Source organism: Nyctereutes procyonoides, unplaced genomic scaffold (assembly GCF_905146905.1).
Source record: "Nyctereutes procyonoides isolate TBG_1078 unplaced genomic scaffold, NYPRO_anot_genome, whole genome shotgun sequence".
NCBI lineage: Eukaryota > Metazoa > Chordata > Mammalia > Carnivora > Canidae > Nyctereutes > Nyctereutes procyonoides.
In genome coordinates, this window is record NW_026575159.1 from 33,537,332 (window position 1) to 33,560,867 (window position 23,536).

General features: G+C 43.5%; 2 protein-coding genes across 7 annotated transcripts in view; one reads left to right on the plus strand and one right to left on the minus strand.

Annotated features, from left to right (window-relative positions):
* On the minus strand, positions 1-10,757 carry LOC129502610 (zinc finger protein 252). 6 transcript variants are annotated; one of them, XM_055314342.1, is made up of 6 exons: positions 10,540-10,757; positions 9,706-9,868; positions 8,164-8,256; positions 7,660-7,786; positions 6,891-7,004; positions 1-4,211 (listed from the first exon to the last, which is right to left on the minus strand). In XM_055314342.1, exons 3-6 carry the CDS (start codon positions 8,200-8,202, stop codon positions 1,867-1,869), a joined length of 2,625 nt encoding a protein of 874 aa, XP_055170317.1. In that variant the 5' UTR covers positions 8,203-8,256; positions 9,706-9,868; positions 10,540-10,757; the 3' UTR covers positions 1-1,866. The 6 variants fall into 6 exon arrangements, with proteins under 6 accessions (XP_055170317.1, XP_055170316.1, XP_055170320.1 ...); XM_055314341.1 differs by having other exon boundaries at positions 8,164-8,326; XM_055314345.1 differs by having other exon boundaries at positions 8,164-8,326; positions 9,746-9,868; positions 10,540-10,677.
* The window catches only part of CUNH8orf33 (chromosome unknown C8orf33 homolog), a 21,654-nt gene continuing 6,805 nt past the window's right edge, over positions 8,688-23,536 (plus strand). Inside the window, exons 1-3 of the mRNA XM_055314053.1 lie at positions 8,688-8,706; positions 10,399-10,559; positions 10,643-10,868. Of these exons, the coding sequence (XP_055170028.1) occupies positions 8,688-8,706; positions 10,399-10,559; positions 10,643-10,868 (406 nt within the window). The remainder of the gene's footprint in view (positions 8,707-10,398; positions 10,560-10,642; positions 10,869-23,536) is intronic.

Sequence of the window (23,536 nt, forward strand, 5' to 3'; positions counted from 1 at the left end):
TTCACTGAAATGATGTGGGGGTTTAATGAGAAAACCCACGCAAAGCATTAATCACAATGCCTGGTATATGCTACAGTAAAAATAAAAGTAAAGGCTTTATAGACTTAATCAGAATTTTTGTTCAGCATATAGCCCTTATTATCACAGTAAATTCATTCCAGTTTTTATTTTATTTTAAGTCAAACCTATTTGTGGTGAAATGTGTTTAGGAGGATTACAATGGAGAGGCAGATTTTCCAATCAGCTTTTCAACATTCTAAGATAAGCAAAGACCACTACCACTGCAATATGGACAACAGCCTGGAAAATAAGACCTGAAATATAGGTCAAGTCAATGAAGGAGAAAAGATCAAATTCTAAGAAAGCTCCTTTAATAAACAGGAAAACTGGAATAACTTTATTAGTGAAAAGGACTCTATAAAGGAATAAAATGGCTAATTACTAAGTAATTCATTACTCTTAACCTTTCTTCTTTCTTACCCCAATTCTTATATACAAAGCATCATTCCATTGTAGCTTATCACAAATATTAACTGGCCAATCCCGAGATGTTTGTACATATGGCATCCAGCTTGTTCATCAGACTCTAAGCTCTCATTGCCAGATTTCAGCTTCCAGAAGTCTCTCATAGACTGCTGTTGCTGAATTTCTCATATCTACAACCCATTTCAGCTCACTTTGATGCTAATCTTTCCTCCACAAAAAAAGTAGGAGAAAGTGCTAAAGAAGTTCCTGGAGAAGGAGGTTCTAAGGATACTGAAGTGAGCCACTCACAAGTGAATCAGGCAGAAACACTACAGGCAAGGGTAGCAATTCTGAAAACTGGGGCTAGGAAAAAAAATCAGTTTGAACATCAAGAACCAAAAGACACAGAGACGCTGCTGACCAATGTCACTCCAGAGGACAAAAGGCACCTTTAAAGTATGTAGAAAAGAGTGCATGGGTTGACAAACAACCTGAATAATTATCAACCTGCTCAAAGCTGCTTAATGACCCTGCCTCTCCTGGAGTCCTGTCCTCTGGTGTAGCAGAGGGACATGCCACTTTTCAGGGTCTGTTCAGTGCCAGGCTGCTCAGTAAAAGGGAACAACTGATGACCACTCACCTTTGCTTGCTGAAAAACTGATATGGAATACACCAACCTTGGTTTTAAGAACAAAATCTGTAAGTCATATTCCATGCCACTGTGTGTCTACCTTATGCTTATTTTCCTCCCAATTCATAGGGTTTTGATTTTCCAAATTACCTTGTAGAAAAACTCATCTTACATGTGTCATTGGAGTTCTTAGCAGGATCTCAAAGTTTGAATCTACATAAAAACCTAAATTCATTCCTTAGCAAATTTTGCCAAGATTTCTCTGCTGTTTAGATTATCTGATGCTGAAAGGGATAACACTTCTGAAGGCACATCTCCTCACAATAAAACAAAAACATTTTGAAGAGGCCCAAACAAACCAACAATGAAATCCCAATCTGGCTCTATCATGAATCAAAGAGCAAGGATTCCAACTACTTTTCTTGAACCTTAAATAGACAATGAGGAAGGAAAAGCAGGTGGTCCCACAAAGTACCTCAGTGCACCTTAAAGTCTGGTGCTATGAAAACACAATCTTGAGTAAGTGTAATTAAATTGTGATCCTTTAAAACACTCAAGCATAGATCCACCCTCTGAATCTAAGGGATGGCATGTGACCTTGGAATTTTTGCCACATATTTTGGCATCCTGCTTTTAGTTAACAGTGCACTGGGAGACTGATAAATCACTTAAGAGATCAATCTCCAAAATGAAAGCTGTAAAAGTGATGGCTTTCCCATCAGTATACTGCTCCTGATGTAAAATAGTGAAGACTTTATTGAATAAAGATGTTATTCTCCATTGTGAACTTTATGGTGCTGAATGGAAGCTGACTGTGCAGTTAAGAGGTCCTCACGTTTAACACACTTATAGGCTTGCTCTCCGGTGTGAGTTTTCTCATGACTAGTAAGAGTTATTCTCTGGCTAAAAGTTTTCCCACATTCATTACACATATAAGGTCGCTCTCCACTGTGAACTCTCTGATGTCGAATAAGGTGAGAGCTTTGTCGGAAGGATTTTCCACATTCAGTGCATTTGTAAGGTTTCTCTCCTGTGTGAATTCTCTTGTGTTGGATAAGGGATAAACGTGCACTGAAGGCTTTCTCACATTCATTGCAAATATAGGGCTTCTCTCCAGTGTGAATCCTCTGATGCTGAATAAATTGTGAGTGCTGACTGAAGGCCTTGCCACACTTCTTGCATTCATAAGGCTTCTCCCCTGTATGAATTCTGTGATGCTGAACAAGAGAGGAACGGACATTGAAGGCTTTCCCACAGTCTCTGCACTCATAGGGATTCTCTCCAGTGTGAATCCTTCGATGGCGGACGAGGTGTGCACTCTGGCTGAAGGCTTTCCCACAGTCACCACACTCATAGGGTTTCTCTCCATTGTGTGTTCTCTCGTGCTTAATTAGGGTGGATATCTGCCCAAAGGTTTTCCCACACTCATTACACTCATAGGGTTTCTCTCCAGTGTGGCTCCTCTGATGCTGAATGAGGTGCGAGCCCTGGCTAAAGGCCTTCCCACATTTGTGACACTCATAGGGCTTCTCACCATTATGGACCCTCTGATGTTGAACAAGGGAAGAGAGCACACTGAAGGCTTTATCACATTCATTACATTCATAGGGCTTCTCACCATTGTGTGTCCTTTGATGATGAATAAGATTAAAACTCTGACTGAAGGCTTTTCCACACTCATTACACTCATAGGGTTTCTCTCCAGTGTGAATTCGTTGATGCTGAATCAGATGTCCCTTTTGACTGAACGTTTTCCCACACTCACTGCATCCATAAGGTTTTTCTCCAGTGTGAATTCTCTGATGCTGGATGAGGGACAAGCGAGCACTGAATGACTTTCCACACTCATTGCAGACATAGGGCTTCTCTCCAGTGTGAATTCTCTTGTGCTGAATGACTTGTGTGCGCTGACTGAAGGATTTCCCACATTCATTACACCTATAGGGTTTCTCTCCAGTGTGAATCCTCTGATGAACAATAAGGGTTCGGTTCAGGCTAAAGGATTTCCCACATTCATTGCATTCGTAGGGTTTTTCTCCTGTATGAGTTCTCTGATGCTGAATGAGAGATAACCGTGCACCGAAGGCTTTGCCGCACTCAGTACAGTCATAAGGTTTCTCTCCAGAATGAATTCTCTTATGCTGAAGGAGGTGCGAGTGCCTACCGAACGCCTTCCCACATTCCTTACACTCGTATGGTTTCTCTCCACTATGAATTCTCTGATGATGAAACAGGTTAGAACTATGACTAAAGGCTTTTCCACACTGACTACACTCATGAGGTTTCTGCCCACTATGAATTTGAAGATGTTGACTGTAAGATAAATGTGCACACTCACTGCACTCATAAGGCCTTTCTCCTATGTGAGTGTTATGCTGCTGAATGAAGTAGGAATGGGCCTTGAAAGCTTTGCCACACTCAGCACAGGTATGGGACTCCCCTCCACGGTGAACTTCCTGATGTTGGCTGAGGACAGAGCAGTGGTGGGAAGTTCTTCCACATCCACCACTCTCACAGGGTATCTCTCCAGTGTGACTTCTCTGATGCTGAGACAGAGCTTTACTTGGGCTGAAAAGTCTTCTACACTCAGTACATTCAAAGGATTTTTCTGGATTGTTAACCCTCTGATTCTCACTGAGAACTGAACTCTGCCTGGGTGCTTTCATGAGCACATCTGTCTGACAAGCTCTTTCTCCTAGATGCAAACACTGGAGATTAATGAGGTCCTGACTTTGTTGAAAGTCATTTACACATGGCACATTCTGGGGGAGACTACCCCCTGTAGATGCTCTATGAAATCTGACAGGGCTTGCATCTATAGTGTAGTCTACCTCCAGAGAACTGGATTTTTGGCCTTTTCCTGCAACAGGGGATTTCACATGTGTCAACGTCACTGGCCTGGAACTGTTCTTCTGGGAGAAGGATTTCTTAAGTTCTTCCTCTGCAGATTTTTTCCTGTAATTCTTTAACTTTCCCTCGGTTTTATTCATCTCTTCAAACTCAGATTCCTTGGAAACATTCCTTACATATTCTGACTTTGCTCTCCGGAACCCCATTGCTTTGGAAATTTCCTGTTTTGGAGTCAATCCTTTCTTTTCCATCAGAGACTGAAAACCTGAAAGAATGAAGAAAAATGAGTTACTAATATTTTACTATGGGAGAAAGAATTAGAGCATAAATAGGAACATTTATATGAAACAACTATCTCTTAGGAGGATACTGGACTTTTTTTCTTTTTAAAGATTTTATTCATGAGAGACACAGAGAGAGGCAGAGACATAGGCAGAGGGAGAAGCAGGGCCCCTCTGGGGAGCCTGATGCAGGACTCAATCCCAGGATCCTGGGATCACGACCCGAGCCAAAGGCAGATGCTCAACCACTGAGCCACCCAGGCATCCCTGGAACCTCTCTTTTGTAGACTGGTTATTATTAAGCTGTAACAGGCTGTTATTTTCAGACTGTTTATCCAGACAAGGAGAGTGAGCTGAAAATGTTGATTAGATGGGGTCTAAAATTGGACTAAGTCATTTTAACAGACTTCAGTGAACTACTCACAGAACTTTAAAGGTATTTACTTTACTACTTTTTTACTATTCTTGACAAGGGGACAAAGGCAATACAATTAGAGAAAGGATTTTTTTTTTTTTTTTTTTTTTTTTTTTTTTTAACAAATGGGACTGGAAGTGGATATCCACTTGTAAAAAATTTTACTTGGTTCCGTAACTCACACCAGACACAAAATTAACTCAATATGAATCACAGACCCAAATACCTAAAATTTTTAGTTATAAAATTTTCTTCTATAAGAAGAAAATCTTCTGGGTTAAACAAAGTTTTCTTAGATATGACACCAAAAGCACAATCCATAAAAGAACAAACTGATAAACTTCATCAAAATTTAATAAAACTTCTAGTCTTCAAAGGACACTGGTAAAAGAACAAAAAGACAAGGCACACAGGGAGAGAAAATCTATGCAGAGCATATATCTGATAAAGGGCCTGTAACTGGAACATTCCTACATTTAGAAAGCAACTCTTTAAAACTTAAGAATAAGAAAACAAAAACCCAGTTAAAAAACATGTGAAGAGGGATCCCTGGGTGGCGCAGTGGTTTAGTGCCGCCTGCAGCCCAGGGCATGATCCTGGAGTCCCGGGATCGAGTCCCACGTCAGGCTCTCTGCATAGAGCCTGCTTCTCCCTCTGCCTATGTCTCTGCGCCTCTCTCTCTCTGTGTGTGACTATCATAAATAAATAAAAATTAAAAAAAAAAGATTAAAAAAAAACATGTGAAGACATGAACAGATGCTTCGCCATTGTAAATACACAGAAGGAAAAGAAGCACATGGAAAGATAGTCAAAATCTTTAACTATTAGAAAAATTAAAATTAAAAGTAAAATCACGAGACACCACTATACAACTATCATAGTGGCTAAAATGAAAAAGACTCAACACACCAAGTGTTGATAAGGATGTGGAGAAAATGGAACTCCCATCCATTGCTGGTGAGAATGTCAAATGGTGCAACCAGTTTGGAAAACATTCTGGCGGTTTCCTAAAAGTTAAATATACACCTGCCATGTATATTTAATGTAATCCGGCCATTCTATTACTAGGTATTTATCCAAGAGAAAAGGAATGTATGGTCATACAAAGAACTGTACACAAATGTTCATAGCAGCTTTATTTGTATTAACCCCAAACTGGAAACAACACAAATGTATGTTAAAAGAATTGATAAACAAACTGTGGCATATCCATATAAATAGGATATTAATCAAAATAAATAAAGGAGTTATTGATATATAACAGATAAATATCAAAAGAATTATATTGGGTCAAGAGATCTCAGACAAAAAAAGGGTACATGCTCTATGATTCCAATGATATGAAATTCTAGAAAATGTAATTCATATTGATAGCAAGCAGATCAGTAACTGCTTCATGACAGAGACGGGAAGGGGTGAGAGGATGGGATTACAAAGAGACAACAGAGAATTTTGGGGGGTAATGGATATGTCTGCAATCTTGACTGTAGTGAACAGTTTCATACACATATAATGCAGAAATGTTACCAAATTGCACATCTTAAATATGTATAGCATATTATGTGCTTAAGATACCTTAATAAAGCTGTTTCTAAGAGGTGGGAAATTCAGATGGGGTATGGAGCCAGTATGCCAGAGATCCAACCCAGGTCTGTTCCTGGCCAGCTGTGATCTCAGGCCAGCAACCAAATCTCTCCATGCCTCAGAGTTCCTTGGGTACCGACTCTGCGAGGATATGGGAGGACTGTGTAAGTTCACTGTGTCAGCAAAGTGGACTCTTCTCCACTTACTGTGTACTATTTACATTATTTACATGCCCATATCCTTTGCTACACAGCAAGAAACCCTAGCTCATGTTTTTCCCCAAGGCCCTGAATCAGCCTGGGAACTCTGAGTGAGCAATAGCAGGAGTGAGTCTGGGTCGATGGCATGTCTCTGGATGGTCTTTCTAAGCAGCTAAGGAACAGCTGGCCAGCAAGGCCTGAGAAGGAGTGGATGATATACCTGAGCTCCTTTCTGGGATTGAAAGAGCATTTTGTAGGGTAAAGGAAACATAAACTCACTTATGGGTAAAAAATAGGGGTATTAACACAGAAAAAAGAGAAAAGAGGTAGACATGGAGAAGAGGGAAAGCAAAGCCCCAGCACTGACAAAAGATGAGGTCCAGAGCTTGCATAGCAGGGCCTGGCAAAGTGGCAGCACCTGCCAGTTGGGGCAGGGGAGCATGGAGGCATTCCTGGAGACTCACTTTCACTCTTATGACTCCGGATCCAGCTCTCCTCAATTTTCGCTGAGTATGGGGCCCATGGTTCTTCCCCCTTCTCTAGCCTGGAGATGACATCAGGTTTTGAACCTTGAAGTCCTGCTCCAGAGAAAGGAAGAAAGGCTGACAATTCATCCAAGTCCAGGGCAGGATGGCCCCATGGGTGGCACTTGTGTGCTGGTCATGACCTCCCCTGCCCCTATCTGTAAACCGAGGAGACAGATGCAGGCCTCTGCCCCAGCTGAAGAAAAGTTAAACCCAGCTCTTTGGGGGATAAGGATAAGGGACAGAGTTGGGGCCTGCACACATTATACTAGAAGATCATAAGAGTGTCTTGGTGTTGATGTCCACAAGGACTAAAGGGAAGCAGCATATTCTGGGAGGGCTCTGAAACCAAATGGATTCAAATCCCAGATCTGCCCCTGACTGCCTGTGTGAACTTAAGAAAGTGAGGATCTTTGTCAGCTTTGGATTCAGTTATAAACCATTTAACCCAACATCAACCTTGAAGATACATTATGATTAACTGGGGATATGAATATATTTAGGGTTCAATGAATGCTATTCCTCTTCCATATTTCCTACAAGGAAATTGGGGGAGTCCATAGCACTGACTGTCCTCTCCTCTGTGCAGACAAGGCCCACTTGAGTCCAGGGTCAGAAATGCTTTATATTTGGGCCCCGAGGGGAAGATGCCCCTGAGCTTTGAGCCTAACCCCAGTCCTATTCACTAGCAAGGAACCCAGAGCCTTACCCAGTGAGATCAGGTTCCTGTAGGTCTCCAGCATCACATCACTGTAGAGGCCCCTTTGAGCAGGGCCCAGATGGCTCCACTCCTCCCGGGAGAGGAGCACAGCCACGTCTTCAAAGGAAACCAAAACCTGGAATGACAATATTTTGTTGCATCTCCAGGGTCAGGCCCAGGGTGGTCCTGGGGTGGGGAGGACCCACTAGGCACATCATGGGCAAAACCCCTTTGAATACATGTACCAGACTACTGTCCTCACAAGAGTGGGCTCTTTGAGACCAGTACCATTTTGACTTGTCTTTGTCTGCCCAACTGCTGCCCTCTACTGCCCAGGGATTGGGAAGAGAACGTGAAGCACATTTCAGGGACTTGAACTCAGGGACTGAGGACATTGGTGAAGAAAGGGAGCCATCTACCCTCTGGGACCAGCTTTTCAGAAAGAACCTTGAAGACATTCCAGCCAAGAAAGGGCTAAGGCTACCGAGTGATATCTCCATGAGGACCACTCACCTGGGACCCAACAGGAAGGAGCTGCTTGACGGCCATCATTGGGTCTCTTAGCTCATCCCAAGGAGGTAGGTGAAATGACAGGTGGAGAAAAGACTGTAAAGGAATGTGACCAGCCTGCTTTTCACAGCAACACTGAGACTTCCATGCCTGGGTCTCAAGAGGTCTATAGTAGCAGAGAAGCAGAGACCAAGTTTGGGGATGCCAGAAAGCCCTGGGAAGGGCAGATGGACTAAGCACCCAGTGATCTCTGAGACTATATCCCCTTGTCCACCATGAGGTCTCCCCAGCAGCCTCCAGTACAAACAGCATCCTAAGTCCACCACATAATGGCTCCTGTGGGGAACCTGGCTGGGGTGGACAATAGGCTTCATCCCAGGCCCACCTCAGAAGTCCTGGAGAGTGGGCAAACAGCTCAGAACAACCAGGCTCCTCCTCTAAGGCAGGGTACAAGCAAAGGGAGGTTGACAGACAAGATACCTGAGTCAGGTGATGATAGATGATAAGGGATAGAAAAAATACACAGCATGAGGGCAATAATTGGTGGTAGGAGATACTTTACACACGATGGCCAGGGAAGGCACCTTTTATAAATCAACATCAAAGGAAACGTTCAGATGGAGTGAGGGCAGGTACCACGTGGAATTAAAGGAGATACATCCCAGGAAGGGGAATGCATGGGTGTAAAGGCTGTGAGGTGGAAGCCCACTGCATGTGTTCATGTAAGGGCAAGGAGGCCAGAAGGGCTGAAGTGCAGTAGGGGAGAGCAAGGGAGAGGAGTGTGGGGTGCCCCATAGGCTGTAGGACTTGGGCTTTTTCTCTGAATGAGATTGGAAGCATCTGGAAGATCTAGGCAATGATATGACCTGCCATGTGGCCTCTACAGCTGCTGTTTTGAGAACAGACTGGGGGTGGAGGTGTGTGTGGGGGGGTAAGGATGTAAATAGGAAGACCTTTTGGAAGGCTCTAGCAATAATCCAGAGATGACAGTATCTTGCACTAGAATGGTGCGAGCAGGTGATAAGTGATCAGATTCTAGATGCATTTCAAAGGTGTAGTTAATACAATTTGCTGATGAATGAGACCTGAAATGAGATACCAAGATTTCTGGCCTAAGCTACTAAGATATTGAAATTTCCATTCACTCAGAGGGATATGACTGCAGGAGTACATCTGAAGGGTAAAAATTAAAAGTTGTTTTTTGTACATGTCGTATTTTAGATGCCTGTCAGATTCACAAGTGGAGAATCAGAGCTTTTGGATATATTGATCCAAAATTCAAGAGAAACGCTGAAGCTGGTTTGGTACTACACTGGGAACTGTCTGTATACAGGTGACATTTAGAAGCACCTACTGGGGGATCCCTGGGTGGCGCAGCGGTTTGGCGCCTGCCTTTGGCTCAGGGCGCGATCCTGGAGACCCGGGATCGAATCCCACGTCGGGCTCCCAGTGCATGGAGCCTGCTTCTCTCTCTGCCTGTGTCTCTGCCTCTCTCTGTGTGTGTGTGTGACTATCATAAATTTAAAAAAAAAAAGATGCACCTACTGGGTGGAATCCCCGGGTGGCTCAGCGATTTAACACCTGCCTTGGGCTCAGAGTGTGATCCTGGGTCCCGGAATCGAGGCCCACGTCGGGCTCCCTGCAGGGAGCCTGCTTCTCCCTCTGCCTGTGGCTCTGCCTCTCTGGGTCTTTCCTGAATAAATAAAATCTTAAAAAAAAAAAAAAAAAAAGAACCACCTATTGGGTTTTACCTTAGGCTGACAGGTGACTTGAGGGCCGTCCCTCCCAGGAAAGTCTTCCCCAACAGCCTGATACAAAGCCAGCTCCCCCGTCCACAGCGTCGCGCCCCAGGCATCGCACCGCGTGCCACGAGCGGACCTGCTCCGCCTTCGCTCCCAGACGACGCGGAAGCGCGGAACGCTGCTGCTGGAAGCTAACGGGGCGGACACCTGAACACACCACCTATTGGTGCAAATGTCTCAGATAAGTGATTAAGACATCACCGCCACTCATCTAAGTGACCAACTTGACGATTAAACGAAGACAGTGCATTGCACGGTATCTGCACGGCGTTGGCGAACATCCGACACGATCACCGCTCATCCCTCGCTGAACGCTGCGCGGTGACCTGCCGCCCGGCCCTCCCCGGCGGCCTCCTCCGCTCGGTCCGCGCCCCCCGCCGCCTCCATCCCCCGACCTCGCCCAGACCTCGCCCCTCCTGACGCCTTCCCCAACCAGCGGCCGCCCCCTCCCCCCACGGCGGCTTTACTCGGGGCCTTCCGCCGCCCCCCGCCTGCCTCTCGCCCCGCGCGCTCCGCACCCGGCGCCCCCCAGGGCCGCTCCGACGCCTCTGCGCCCACCGCCCGGGCTCCCACTCACTCGGCTCGGACTCGGGGCAGGTGCGCCTCGCGGACGCCGGACCCGGGAGCCCGAAGCGGCCAGGCCGGAAGTGGCCGCCCCGAACTTCCGCCGCGGCCTCCAGCTGGCCACCATTCGGATGCCCGGCTCCGGCGGCCGCTCTAGCCGCGCAGAGGACTCTGTGCTCCGGGTCCCGGGTCCTGGGTCCTGGCTCCCGGGTCCGACTCTGGGGCCGGAAGTAGGCGGCTCCGCGGGGTGGACCCGCTACAATCGGCTGCCCGGCTCCGGCGGCCGCTCTAGCCGCTCAGAGGACTCTGTGCTCCGGGTCCCGGGTCGGACTCGGGCCGGAAGTAGGCGGCTCCGCGGGGTGGGCCCGCTGCAATCGGAAACTCCTGAAGAAAGGAGAAGGAGCGGAGAAGGAATAAGAGAGGGTGAAACAAAATCTTTTATTTTTCTTATTTATAACCAATCCAAAAGATTATTGTTTTTCAAAGTAACAACAGCAATAGTATGTCGGGTTGTTACAGCACATGGATGAATAACACGAACGACAGCGGTGTCGGGGGCCGGGGAGACGACCAGGGATGCTGGTTGTAAGCACCCGCGCTTCCTATGAAGCAGTGAGTTACTTGAAAGGGGCTCAGGCTAGCTGTAAATATATATTGCAACCGCTAACATATTTTTCAAGGAAGCATAAATGATATGCTAAATAGAAATTGGAATTAAATAAGATGTCCAGTTAAACTAGAGAAGGCAGAAACAGGGAAAGACTTTTTCTTTTCTTTTCTTCTTCTCTTTCTTAAAGTAGGCTCCACGACCAATGTGGGGCTTGAACTCATCACCCTGAGATCCAGAGTCCCGTGCTCTCCAGACTGAGTCAGGCACCCTGGGAAAAAAAATTTTTTTTTAAAGGAACAAATGCAATGAATGAAAAACGGTTGCAAACATGCTGTATATTAACCTATACTCTTCTCAAGCTCTCATGGAACAGTCATCAAAATAAACCACATTCTGAGCCATAGAACACATCTTAGCAAATTTAAAAGGATAGAAATAATACAAAACATGGTCTCAAATCACAGTGAAATTAAGCTAGACATCAATAACAGAAAGATAGATAATCCCAAAATATTTGCAGATTAAACAATACACATGTAAAGGACAAATGGTTAAAAGAACATCTCAAGAAAAAACTCTTAAATGTTTTAAACTAAATAGAGGTTAAAATCCAAGTTATCAAAATGTGTAGATATCAACAAACAGATTCCAAAGTTTGTAAGGAAAGGCAAAAGAGGGACGCCCGGGTGGCTCAGCCGTGCAGCGCCTGCCTTCGGCCCAGGCGTGACCCCGGGTTCCTGGGATCAACTCCACATCAGGTCCCTGCAGGGAGCCTGCTTTTCTCTCTGCCTGTGTCTCTGCCTCTCTCTCTCTGTGTCATCAATCAATCAATCAATCAATCTTTTTTAAAAAAAAGAAAGGCAAAAAGACTCAATAGCTAACAGAATACTGAAGAACAACAAAATCTAAGCACTGATTCTACCAAACTTTAAAACTCTGTATAAAGCTACAGTAATCCAGGCAGTGTGGTGTCGATGAAACAGGAGACAAATAGATTAATGGGGCCGAATACAGAGCCCTGAAATAGACTCCCACAAAGAGAGTCAATTGATCTTTGATACAAGAGAACAGTTAATGGAGAAAGGATAGTTTTTTTTAAGTGACTTTATTTTTAAGATTATATGTATTTTTTTTTAGATTATATGTATTTATTTGAGAGAGGGAGGACACATGCTTGAGAGAGCATGAGCAGGGGGAGGGGCAGAGGGAGAAGCCAACTCCCCCCTGAGCAGGGAACCTTATGTGGGGCTCTATCCCAGGCCCCCAGGATCATGACCTGAGCTGAAGGCCGATGCTTAACCGACTTTGTCACCCAGGCACCCCTAAAGTTATTTAAAAACTGCTGTGCAGGGGATACCTGGGTGGCTTAGTGGTTAAGCCCTGCTTTCAGCCCAGGGCCTGATCCTGGAGTCCCTAGATCGAGTCTGGTGGGGCTCCCTGCATGGAGCCTGCTTCTCTGTCAGCCTGTGTCTCTGCTTCTTTCTCTCTGTGTCTCTCATAAATAAATAAAATCTTTTAAAAACCCCACAAACTGCTATGGAATTTTAAGTTCACAGCAAAATTAAGCAAAGAGTAGGGAGATTTCCTATGTACCCCTGCTCCCAAATTCCCACACTAGGGTTGAACATTTCATTTATTTATTGTTAATTATGTCCCTAACATGGGCCTTGAAGTCAACCCTGGGATCAAGAGTCCATGCTTCACTGATGGAGCTAGCCAGGTGCCCCTACAGTCAAACATTTGTACAATCTTTGAACATATATTGACACATCATTCTCACTCAAAAGTCCACAGGTTACATTAGGGTTCACTCTTGCTGTTGTAATTCTGTGGGCTTTGAAAACTGTTTAATGATATGTATCTACCATTAGAATATTGTACAGAATAGTTTCACTGTCCTAAAAAATCTTCTGTGCTTCACCTATTTATCTTGTACCATCACTTAAAATGAAGTATATAAAAATCTAGGTGCAAAATTATTTTCTCTTAGCACTATGAATATATTATTCTATTGTTTTCTTATTTCCAGTGTTATTAACAGGTCTGATATTAATTATAATATTTTTCTTTTGTAAGTAATAATCTCTCTAAAAGATTTTGAGATATTTTTCTTTTTATATTCTTAAATTTCACTACAGTGTATCTAGTGCATGTGTTTTTTCTTTCTTTCATGTTTGACACTCAGAGCCATTTTGTCTGAGGTTGCTGATCCTTTATTCCAAGTCACATTAAAAATATTTATCTTCCATTTATTTTTTCTTTTAAATATCAATTTTGATACTTCTATTTTCATCTTTCCTATCACTCAAGTTTTTTTTTCTTTTTAAGGTAGGCTCCATGTCCAGTATGGAGCTGAACACAGGGCTTGAACTCATGACCTTGAGGTCAGACCTGAGCTGAGATCAAGAGTTGGGAGACTTAACTGACTGAGCCACCCAGGAACCCCACAACTTTAAAAAAAATTTTTACCTGGCTTCATTCTTTCTGGCGTTTTATTTTCTTTTATAAAAGATTTTATTTATTTATTCATGAGAGAGAGAGAGAGAGAGAGAGAGAGAGAGAGAGAGAGAGACAGAGGGAGAAGCAGGCTCCATGCAGGGAGCCCGACGTGGGACTCAATCCTGGGACTCCAGGATCATACCCCAGGCCGAAGGCAGGTGCTAAACCACTGAGCCACCCAGGGATCCCTCTTTCTGGTGTTTTCTAGAGAGTTCTTCAACTTTGATCTTCTGTCTCACTGATGTGTTTTCAATTACATTATTTCTACTACTTATCCCAGCTACAGTGTTCTTTATTTCAAATGTTAGTTTTCATATTCAATAGTTCCACTTGGTTTATTATTAGTGCTTCTTTGTGTCAATAATATCATTTTATCTCTTTACAGATATTCACTTTATTTTAAATTCTAGTTCTGCTGTTCTATTAATTTTATTTTTTTATTTTTTATTTTTTAATTTTTTTGTTCTTTTTTTGTTCTTTTTTTTTGTTCTTTGTTCTATTAATTTTAATTCATCTAGTAGAGTTTGTACAGCTTGCTCCTATCTTTTATCATGATTGTGATTCAAAGATGTCTGAAACTTCTGCCTGTAAATTCATTTCCGGGTGATCAGTGCTCAGTCTCTAGATTATGTCACACCTGGTGACTTAAAAGGGGAAGAAGCATGTATCATGGTAGAGATACAGCTCACAATCTGCCTCCTTACTGACCCTCACCAGATGATCATGCCTCGTGGGGGAACCTTCCTATATCTTCTCTTTTCATTAGTTATTTTTTTTAAGATTTATTTAATTGAGAGAGAGGGAGAGAGAGAGGGAGAGACTCCTCAAGCAGACTCCCCTGAGTGTGGAGCCTGATACAGGGCTCAATCCCCAGGACCCTGAGATCGTGATCTGAACCAAAATCAAGAGTCGGGTGCTCAGCTGACTAAGCCACCAGATGCCCTGGCACTCGTCTTTTGAAAGAACTTATCTCCTGTAGTTGGAATCACCTGATTTTAGGGCTGTGGCCATCAAGAAGGTGATATAGAATATTCAGGGGTTAACTAGGTTCTGGTGACTCCTGATATAACTCCACTGGACTGCATGCTGCTAGGATTGTGTTTGTGTGTATAAGCCTGTTATGGGCTGAATTGTATCTCCCCCTCAACTCCAGAAGTCCTAGTCCCAGTACATCACAATATCACCTAATTTGGAAATAGGGCCATTGCAGATATAATTAGTTAAGATGAGGTCATACTGAAGTAGGATGGGTCTTAATCCAATTTGGCGTCCTTGTAAGAAGATGGCCATCTGAAGACAGACACAGGGAGAAGAAGATCATGGGAAGACCAAGGCAGAACAAGCCAAGTTATGCAAGTCAAGGAATGCCCAAGACTGCCAGGAAACAACCAGAAATTAGGAAGATGCAAGAAGGGATTTCCTTACAGGTTTGAGAGGGAGCATAGCCCTACTAACATCTTGGACCTGTACTTTTACCCCCCAGAGTTGTGAAAAATAGATTCCCGTTGCTTTAAGCCACATGGGTTGTGATACTCTGCAATGGCAACCCCAGGGGGCCAATATACATCTTCACGGTGGTGAAGGCACAGGTAGCAATCTTCTCAAGGTAGTAAGGTGGGGAAGAAAAGGGCACAGTTCAAGAGCTTCCTTCCATCACCAGGGCCTGGGTCACTACTCCAGGGTTTTAGTTCTTCCCAAATTTTTCCTCTCTCAAGATAGTTCTTTAGTTCTTATAGCACTTACTTTTCTCCCCCAGTGCCATATATTTTTGTTTACTTCTGTATGAAAGTAAGATCATGGACTCAGAATTTAGAATTATACTGTTTCTAACCAAAAATATGCAAGTAGAAAGTAAATGGGCTCCCACCAGTTGGACACTGGGAGGCCATCACACCTCAGTTTCTTAGTTTGTTAAAATGATGTTCCTTCTACACACAGCTACAGTCTAAGACAAAACACCTTCTCCAAGAATGCCTTATGGTCAGTAGTGTCTTGTGACATTTGTATGGAGAAAGGAATCACTCAAGCAAGAGGGGAGTGGGCTTCCTGACAGTAAGACAGGGAATAGGAAAGCTTGCATGACTTGTGGGGCTGGAGGTGGGGGGAAGCAGTCTTGTAGACATAAATTAGATCACTTCAAAAAGACTGTTTGAAAGGAGATCTGATATTATATCTTTAAAAGGGGAAATTATGTTTTAAATATTTTATTTATTTATTTTTAGGAGGAGGGTCAGAGGAAAAGGAATGGAGAGTCTTCTTAAGCAGATTCCATGCTGAGGGTGGAGCCTTATGAAGGGTTTGATCTCACAACCCTGAGATCGTGACCTGAGCTAAAACCAAGAGGCAGATGCTTAGCCAACTGCACCACCTAGGTGCCCAGGAGAATAATTTTTTTCAGTAAAACATTTTATAAAAATGTATCACTTGTTGAGAATTTAACTTTCTCTTATAGACATGACATGTTCTACCAATTATGGGGGCAGTTCTTTTTTTTAAGATTCTATTTATTTATTCATGAAAGAAGATATTCATGAAAGACACAGAGGGATAGAGGCAGAAACACAGGCAGAGGGAGAAGCAGGCTCCATGCAGGGAGCCCAGTGTAGGACTCGATCTCAGACCCGGGATCACGCCCTGAGCCGAAGGCAGATGCTCAACCGCTGAGCCACCAGGCGCCCCTGGTATATACAATTTTTCATAGTACTCTCCTATAATATTTTTTGTTTCTGTAGAATTGATAGTAATGTCCCGATTTTCATTTCTTGATTTTAGTAATTTGAATTTTCTCTCCTATTTCCTTACCTAAAGGAACATACCTATTCATCTACCTAAAGGTTTGTCTACCCTGTTAATCTTTCAAAGAAATACATTTATTTATTTTATTTTTTTTAAAGATTTTATTTATTTATTCATGAGAATACACAGAGAGGAGAGAGAGACAGGCAGAGACACAGGCAGAGGGAGAAGCAGGCTTCATGCAGGGAGCCCGACGTGGGACTCCATCCCAGGTCCCCAGGATCACACCCTGAGCTGCAGGCGGCGCTAAACCGCTGAGCCACTGGGGCTGCCCAAGAAATACATTTAATTTCATTATTTTTCTCTATTGTTTTTCTACTCCCTATTTCATTTATCTGCTCTAATTTTATTATTTCTTTCCTCCAGAGAGTTTTGAGTTTAGTTTATTCTTCTTTGTTTTGTTCTTAGAGACTTTCTTGGTTCCAAATGTAAGCATTTATACCCATAAATCTCTCCCTTAACACTGTCTTCACTGTGCCCCGTAAGTGTTGGTATTCTTTTACTTTCATTCATTTCTACGTATTTGCCAGTGTCTCTTGTGATTTCTTCTTTTATCCACTGGTTGTTTTAACAGTTGTGTAATTTCCACAAATTCGTTAATTTTCCAGTTTTACTTCTGTTACTGATTTCTAACTTCATCCTATTGAGGTCAGAGAAGATACTTTGAATATCTCTTTTAAAATCTATTGAGACTTTGTGATCTAACAGAGTTTATCCTGGAAAAATGTCACATGTACACTTGTGAAGAACATGTAGAGTTTGGTTGGGCAAAGCATTCTATACATGTTTATTAGAGCTAGCTGGCTTTTTTTTGTTGTTGTTGTTGAATCCTCTACTTCCTCATTTATCTTCTGCATGTTCTATCCATTATTGAAAGTAGGGTATTAGGGACACCTGGGGGGCTCAGTGGCTGAGCGTCTGCCGTTGGCTCAGGGCATGATCTCGGGGATGGAGTCCTGCATTGAGCTCCCTGCAGGGAGCCTGCTTCTCCCTCTGCCTGTGTGTCGGCCTCTCTGTCTCTCATGAGTAAATAAATAAAATCTCAAAAAAAAAAAAAAGAAAGGTATTGAAGTCTCCCAACTATTATTGTAGAACTGTCTATTTCTCTCTTTAATTCTATCAGCTTTTGCCTCATATATTTGATGAGTCTGTTGTTAGTTGCATAAATGTTTATAACTGTTATAACTTCTTTCTGTATTTAACTTTTTATTAATATGTTAATATATTAATGTCCTTTGATTCTTGTAAACTTTTTTTTTTTAAAGATTTTATCTATTTATTCATGAGAGACACAGAGAGAGAGGCAGAGACACAGGCAGAGGGACATGCGGGGAGCCCAGTGCGGGACTTGATCCCAGGACCTTGGGATCATGCCCCGGGCCCAAGGCAGGTGCTAAACCACTGAGCCACCCCGGCATCCCGACTCTTGTAAACATTTGACTTACCGTCCATTTTGTCTGATATTAGTACAATCACCTGGTATCTTTTGATTCCTATTTGCATGGAGTATCTTTTTCCATCCTTTCACTTCACTCTTTTTGTATCTTTGGGTCTAAAGTGAACTCTTGTAGGCAGCATATAGTTCTATCATGTGTTTTTATCCATTCTGGCAATCTTTGTCTTTTCATTGGACAATGTAATCCATTCAGATTTCAGTAACTATTGATAAAGAGGGACTTTTGTCATTTTGCTATTTATTTTATATGCCTTATAGCTTTTTTGTCCATCATTTTCTCTATTACTGTCTTCTTTTATGTGTTTATCTTTTGTAGTAAAATCCCTTTTTAAATTCTTACTACATATATTTTATAACTCTTTGTTGTTACCATGGGAATTACATTTAATATCTTTAAGTTAGGGGATCCTTGGGTGGCTCAGCAGTTTAGCGCCTGCCTTTGGCCCAGGGCACGGTCTTGGAGTCCCGGGATCGAGTTCCGTGTCGGGCTCCCGGCATCGAGCCTGCTTCTCCCTCTGTGCCTCTGCCTCTCTCTCTCTCTCTCTCTCTCTCTCTGTGTGTGTGTGTCTATCATGAATAAATAAATAAAGAATCTTAAAAAATTATAATATCTTTGAGTTATAATACTCTAATTTGAATTTATACCAGTTAAACCTCAATAAAAGAAAAGCTCTGCTCTTTACAGTCCTATCCCCACCCCTTTTGGTTGTCAGTATCACAGTTACATCTTTATACACTGTGTGCCTCAAAACATGAGTAACTATTTTAAATACATTGAATTCTTAAATTACAAAGAGAACAAAATTTGGAGTTGAAAAGCAAAGTTACAATAACCGTAGCTTTCAGACTAATAATATTTTGTTAAAAAAATTAGGGTTTTTTTATGTGGAAAACAAAAAAGTAGAGTTACAAACCATTGTTACAATACTAGCTTTTATAATTGCCCATGTGTTTACCTTTATTGAAATACTTATTTCTTCATATGACTTCAGGTTATTGTCTAGTGTCCCCTCACTTCGCCCCACAGGACTCCCTTCAGCCTTTCTTGCAGATTAGGTCTAATGGTAACAAACCCCCTCAAGCTTTTGTGTATCTGAGAATGTCTTAATTTTACTTCACTTTTGGACTGTTTGCCAGATATAGGGTTCTTCGATGACATTTTTTTTTCTTTTAGCACCTTGAATATATTGGCCCACTGCCTTCTGGTCTCCAAAGTTTCTGATGAGAAATCTGCTGGTATTCTTACTGAGGATCTCTTGTATTCAATGAGCCACTTCTCTTCTGCTCCTTTCAAGATTCTCTTCACTCAGCCGGGATTACTCTGATTATTATTTCTCAACAGATGCAGGAAGCATCACAGGCTACCTCCTGGGCTGCAGCCCTGACTGCCTCCCTGCCTGAGATGCATCCCTTGCTGGGGCGCTGAAATCTATATCTGCCCCATTCAGTCCACCTGTTCCTACAATTACCAGGAGGATTCTAGAGAGGAGATGGAGGGAGTTGTCTAATGGAGTGAGTGGTTAGGTAAAATGATTGCCATAGGGCTTACATGACTGACCAAAATGGTCATTCGGGTAATGTCAGATTCAATCCTTAGAAACAATTGACCTTTCTTTTTGGCTTGTTGACTTTTACTTGTGGAGGAAACATTCATGGAAATCTGAAAACATGCAGTTGTTTCCCACTTCCCTTTCTCATTTCAGTCCTTAGCCCATATGATGGGTAGTGGGAGGCCTGCTGGGCAGACCCCAAGGTCAGGCTTAGGTAGGTTCCCTGGCCCCACACTTTTTCTCCACAGCCTCTCCAGTGCACACACAGTACCTGTTGGATGGAGGTGACCTTGCGGTCTGCATCTCACCCTGGAAGCCCATCCCATCCTGGCCGCAGTGAGGGAGCCCCAACACAGACCTGGGCCGGCCCTACTTGCATCGGTGGGTCTAGGGACATGGTTGTGACCCCGATTCCTGCAACAACCCCAGGCAGCTGGCAACCTACTCTGCCAGCGATGGGAACTTGACTGCTGACTCTGTTCTGGGCCCGCTGTCCACTTCCAGGTTTCCTCTGAGTCTCCTATGTTCCTGTGTCTCTGGTTCTTTCATTGCCTCCAGGAAATAAAGCCGCCATAGATCTTTATTCTCCACCATTCTTCAAAGGTAGCAGCCACAGATCCTGCCCGTCCTCTGCCCCCAACAAACATGGTAGGTTGTGTGTGTGTGGGGGGGCCGGAGGTGTCCCTGTCTGTCCTATGCCCCCAACAAACGTGGCCCAAGGTACCTTCTGCTGGAAGTCTGGCGCAACAACTGCTGGGTCAGCTTTCAAGTTTGTGGTTTTGGTGAGAGCCAAAAAAGTTGAACTAACACTAATAAAGATCATCACAGGTTTTAACCAAGTCACTGTGATTGGATAGACTGTTCCAGCCTCCTCAGATGCGCATTGTGATCTCCAAATTACATCTACAGGCGACGAAACTCCACAATGTTGATTCCAACTGCTTTTAGTCTTTATATATATATATATTTTTTTTAAATAAATTTTTATTTATTTATGATAGTCACACACACACAGAGAGAGAGGCAGAGACACAGGCAGAGGGAGAAGCAGGCTCCATGCACCGGGAGCCCAACGTGGGATTTGATCCCGGGTCTCCAGAATGGCGCCCTGGGCCAAAGGCAGGTGCCAAACCGCTGCTCCACCCAGGGGTCCCCAACTGCTTTTAGTCTTAAGGGCAGCCTTACTTGCAAGTTCTAGGGTCACTATATTGCCCCTCTGTACTAATTGCATTTTTAGTGTCATGATCAGGAGCTACCAAGGATAACCTGAAACATTTAGCAATGTGCACAGTTACTATCGTGTTGTGTGACCAAAGTGCAAAAGTAAATGGATTACTGGATCTTCTTACCTTTGGGCAACTATGCCAGTTATGTGATGAATATGCTAACCGGATAGGAGGGACACACCAGATTGCTTTGGCTTCTGGCATGTGGACCAGGCTATTCACTGGTGGCCCTTAGATGAACATATCAACTGGCAAGTTAGTGAATTTTAAGGGAGTGTTCAGATTAGTTTGGATGGAGGTTGGTGTTGGTGAATATTATTGCCCAGGACCATGTGAGGACAGGAGAGATGAGAGGGACCAGGGGGCTGTGGGGTAGCAAAGGGAGGTGGAATGAGGGAAGTGCAGGTACTCTCTCCTGGTGCTGCCTCATCCACCAGTTCTGATTTACCCTCCAAGCAAGCAGACCTGTTTCCTCTTGCTCTGTGCTCCAGGCTGGGATGACCTTCAAGGGTTGGGTCTGTCTCCTTGATGGAGTGGTGCCTTCTAAATCCTGTTCAGTGGGGCTTCTACAGGTGCATGATGTAGGAGACCTGCAGGAACCTACTCTTGCAGGGTAAAAACCGCCCTGCAGGGATCCCTGGGTGGCGCAGCGGTTTGGCGCCTGCCTTTGGCCCAGGACGCGATCCTGGAGACCCGGGATCGAATCCCACGTCGGGCTCCCGGTGCATGGAGCCTGCTTCTCCCTCTGCCTGTGTCTCTGCCTCTCTCTCTCTCACTGTGTGCCTATCATAAATAAATAAATTAATTAAAAAATATTAAAAAAAAACCGCCCTGCAAATCTTTTTATTTTTTTTATTTTTTTTTATTTATGATAGTCACAGAGAGAGAGAGAGGCACAGAGACATAGGCAGAGGGAGAAGCAGGCTCCATGCACCGGGAGCCCAACGTGGGATTCGATCCTGGGTCTCCAGGATTGCGCCCTGGGCCAAAGGCAGGCGCCAAACCGCTGCGCCACCCAGGGATCCCCGCCCTGCAAATCTTAACTGCATCTTAGCATGATCTTCTCTAAGCATAACTGTGGGTTCTGAAGCTGAGTGATATTTGGGCTCAGGATCCATCAAGTCTTAAGACAAGAGGATGCCTTATCTCTCAGACAGTTTAGTACACTGGGAAGACCATGGATTTAAAGTCAGACCTGGAGTCAGTTCTGTACTTAGAATCTTGTTCAAGATATTCAAATACTCTGAGCCTTGGTTTCTATTAAGAAGAGAATAATTCCTTTCTTACAGAGTTGCTTAAACAAATGAGAAAAGTATATTGAGTTCCTAATTGAATACCCAGTGCGTAGTAATGAATTAAAAAAAAATCAGTTTCTTCTTTTCCATTGTTAGGGAGAATTTGAAATAGGCTGTCTTTTTTTGGGGGTCCCTGATTTTATACTTTCTTCCTCTTTGAGCTCCTTTGATAATAAGCTTAAACACTCCAATTTCAGGACTCCTGCAAAGATCCAGCATGAAGCCCACACTCAGTGACACTTGATTTGTCAGCATCCCCATTGTTTTATCTGGATTCTTGGTTGTGAGGAAATACTGAAGTTGGGAAACTTGCAGAATCAAGGGAGGTGGTGTAGGAAGCAAGGATGCTTTGGAGGAACAGGGGGCAGCAGGCTCCACATAGCCAGAACTGTCCGCTCCGCTAAGTGAAATTTCTACCAGTGTTCCCTCTGCTTTTCTCTGATTCATGTACATAGGTCATATGTTCTCCCTGACTGGACTGTGGCAGGGAGAGGAAGCTTATGACTCAGCTTCCTAAGAAGACATCTTGATTTATCATCCCTCTAAGATTACATACAGCGGGCAGAGGCAGGTCCCCAGAAAGAAACTGGGTGCTATTAAGAAGGGGGCAGGTGGTGGAGAGCCAAAATACCCACGTGTGCCAACCACAAGACGATCCTTTATCCAAGCACTGTGCCAAGCTCTTTACGTTGTTTCAATTAATTCTGGCAACAAACCAATGAAGGCAGGTGCATCTATTCCCCCCTACTTTACAGGTGAAGAACTTGAGGATCAGAGAGATTAAGTACCTTCTTTAAAGTTTACACATTGTTAGAGCTGAGATTTGAATGCAGACATTCCTGCTGTTGCAGTAGTGCTTTTGACCACTGCACTATACTCCTTTTCTGCTCTCCCACTGAGGAAAGGATACACAAATTTGTTATTTCTCTATACCCAAATATTAGCCTTAACCTATGGTATGAACTTGTCCTCTGGACTTTTAAAATTATGGCTCCTCAGGGATCCCTGGGTGGCGCAGCGGTTTGGCGCCTGCCTTTGGCCCAGGGTGCGATTCTGGAGACCCCGGATCGAATCCCACGTCGGGCTCCCGGTGCATGGAGCCTGCTTCTCCCTCTGCCTGTGTCTCTGCCTCTCTCTCTCTCTCTGTGTGACTATCATAAAATAAATAAAAATTTAAAAAAAATTAAAATTATGGCTTCTCTAGAAGCCCCTGTCTCTAACATGTCTTTGTAAACCTAGTGACTGGCACTGGTGCAGATATGATCTGTGTGCCCAAGACACATCATATACTTTCCCATGAGCAGGAATCCCGTGTTCTGACCTGATTATTTCAGCTTGCTAGCAAAAACACTGACTATAAATAAAAATCATGTCTAATTTGGGAGGTTTAAAAAACAACTAGAAATAAAGTCAGCAGAGGAATAGCAGATGAGTCAGGAAAGGGTGAATAGAACTGGATTAATCAGAGGTCATTCATGAGGAAAGTAAAAATATTGACAAACCTAAGACATTTATTCATTAAGAAGGCATGTTAAAATTTCAAGATTAACCGTAAAAGAATAGAAATACAGGGATCCC

What these genes read in the sequence shown, in the direction of transcription:
- LOC129502610 (XM_055314340.1), bottom strand. Translation starts at nt 8,472, where the DNA reads ATGCTGTTTGTACTGGAGGCTGCTGGGGAGACCTCATGGTGGACAAGG. An exon ending in TCCTTCCTGTTGGGTCCCAG is followed by an intron (nt 7,787 to 8,163) that starts GTGAGTGGTCCT and finishes TTGTCATTCCAG; the next exon opens with GTTTTGGTTTCCTTTGAAGA. An exon ending in CAGGAACCTGATCTCACTGG is followed by an intron (nt 7,005 to 7,659) that starts GTAAGGCTCTGG and finishes TCTCTGGAGCAG; the next exon opens with GACTTCAAGGTTCAAAACCT.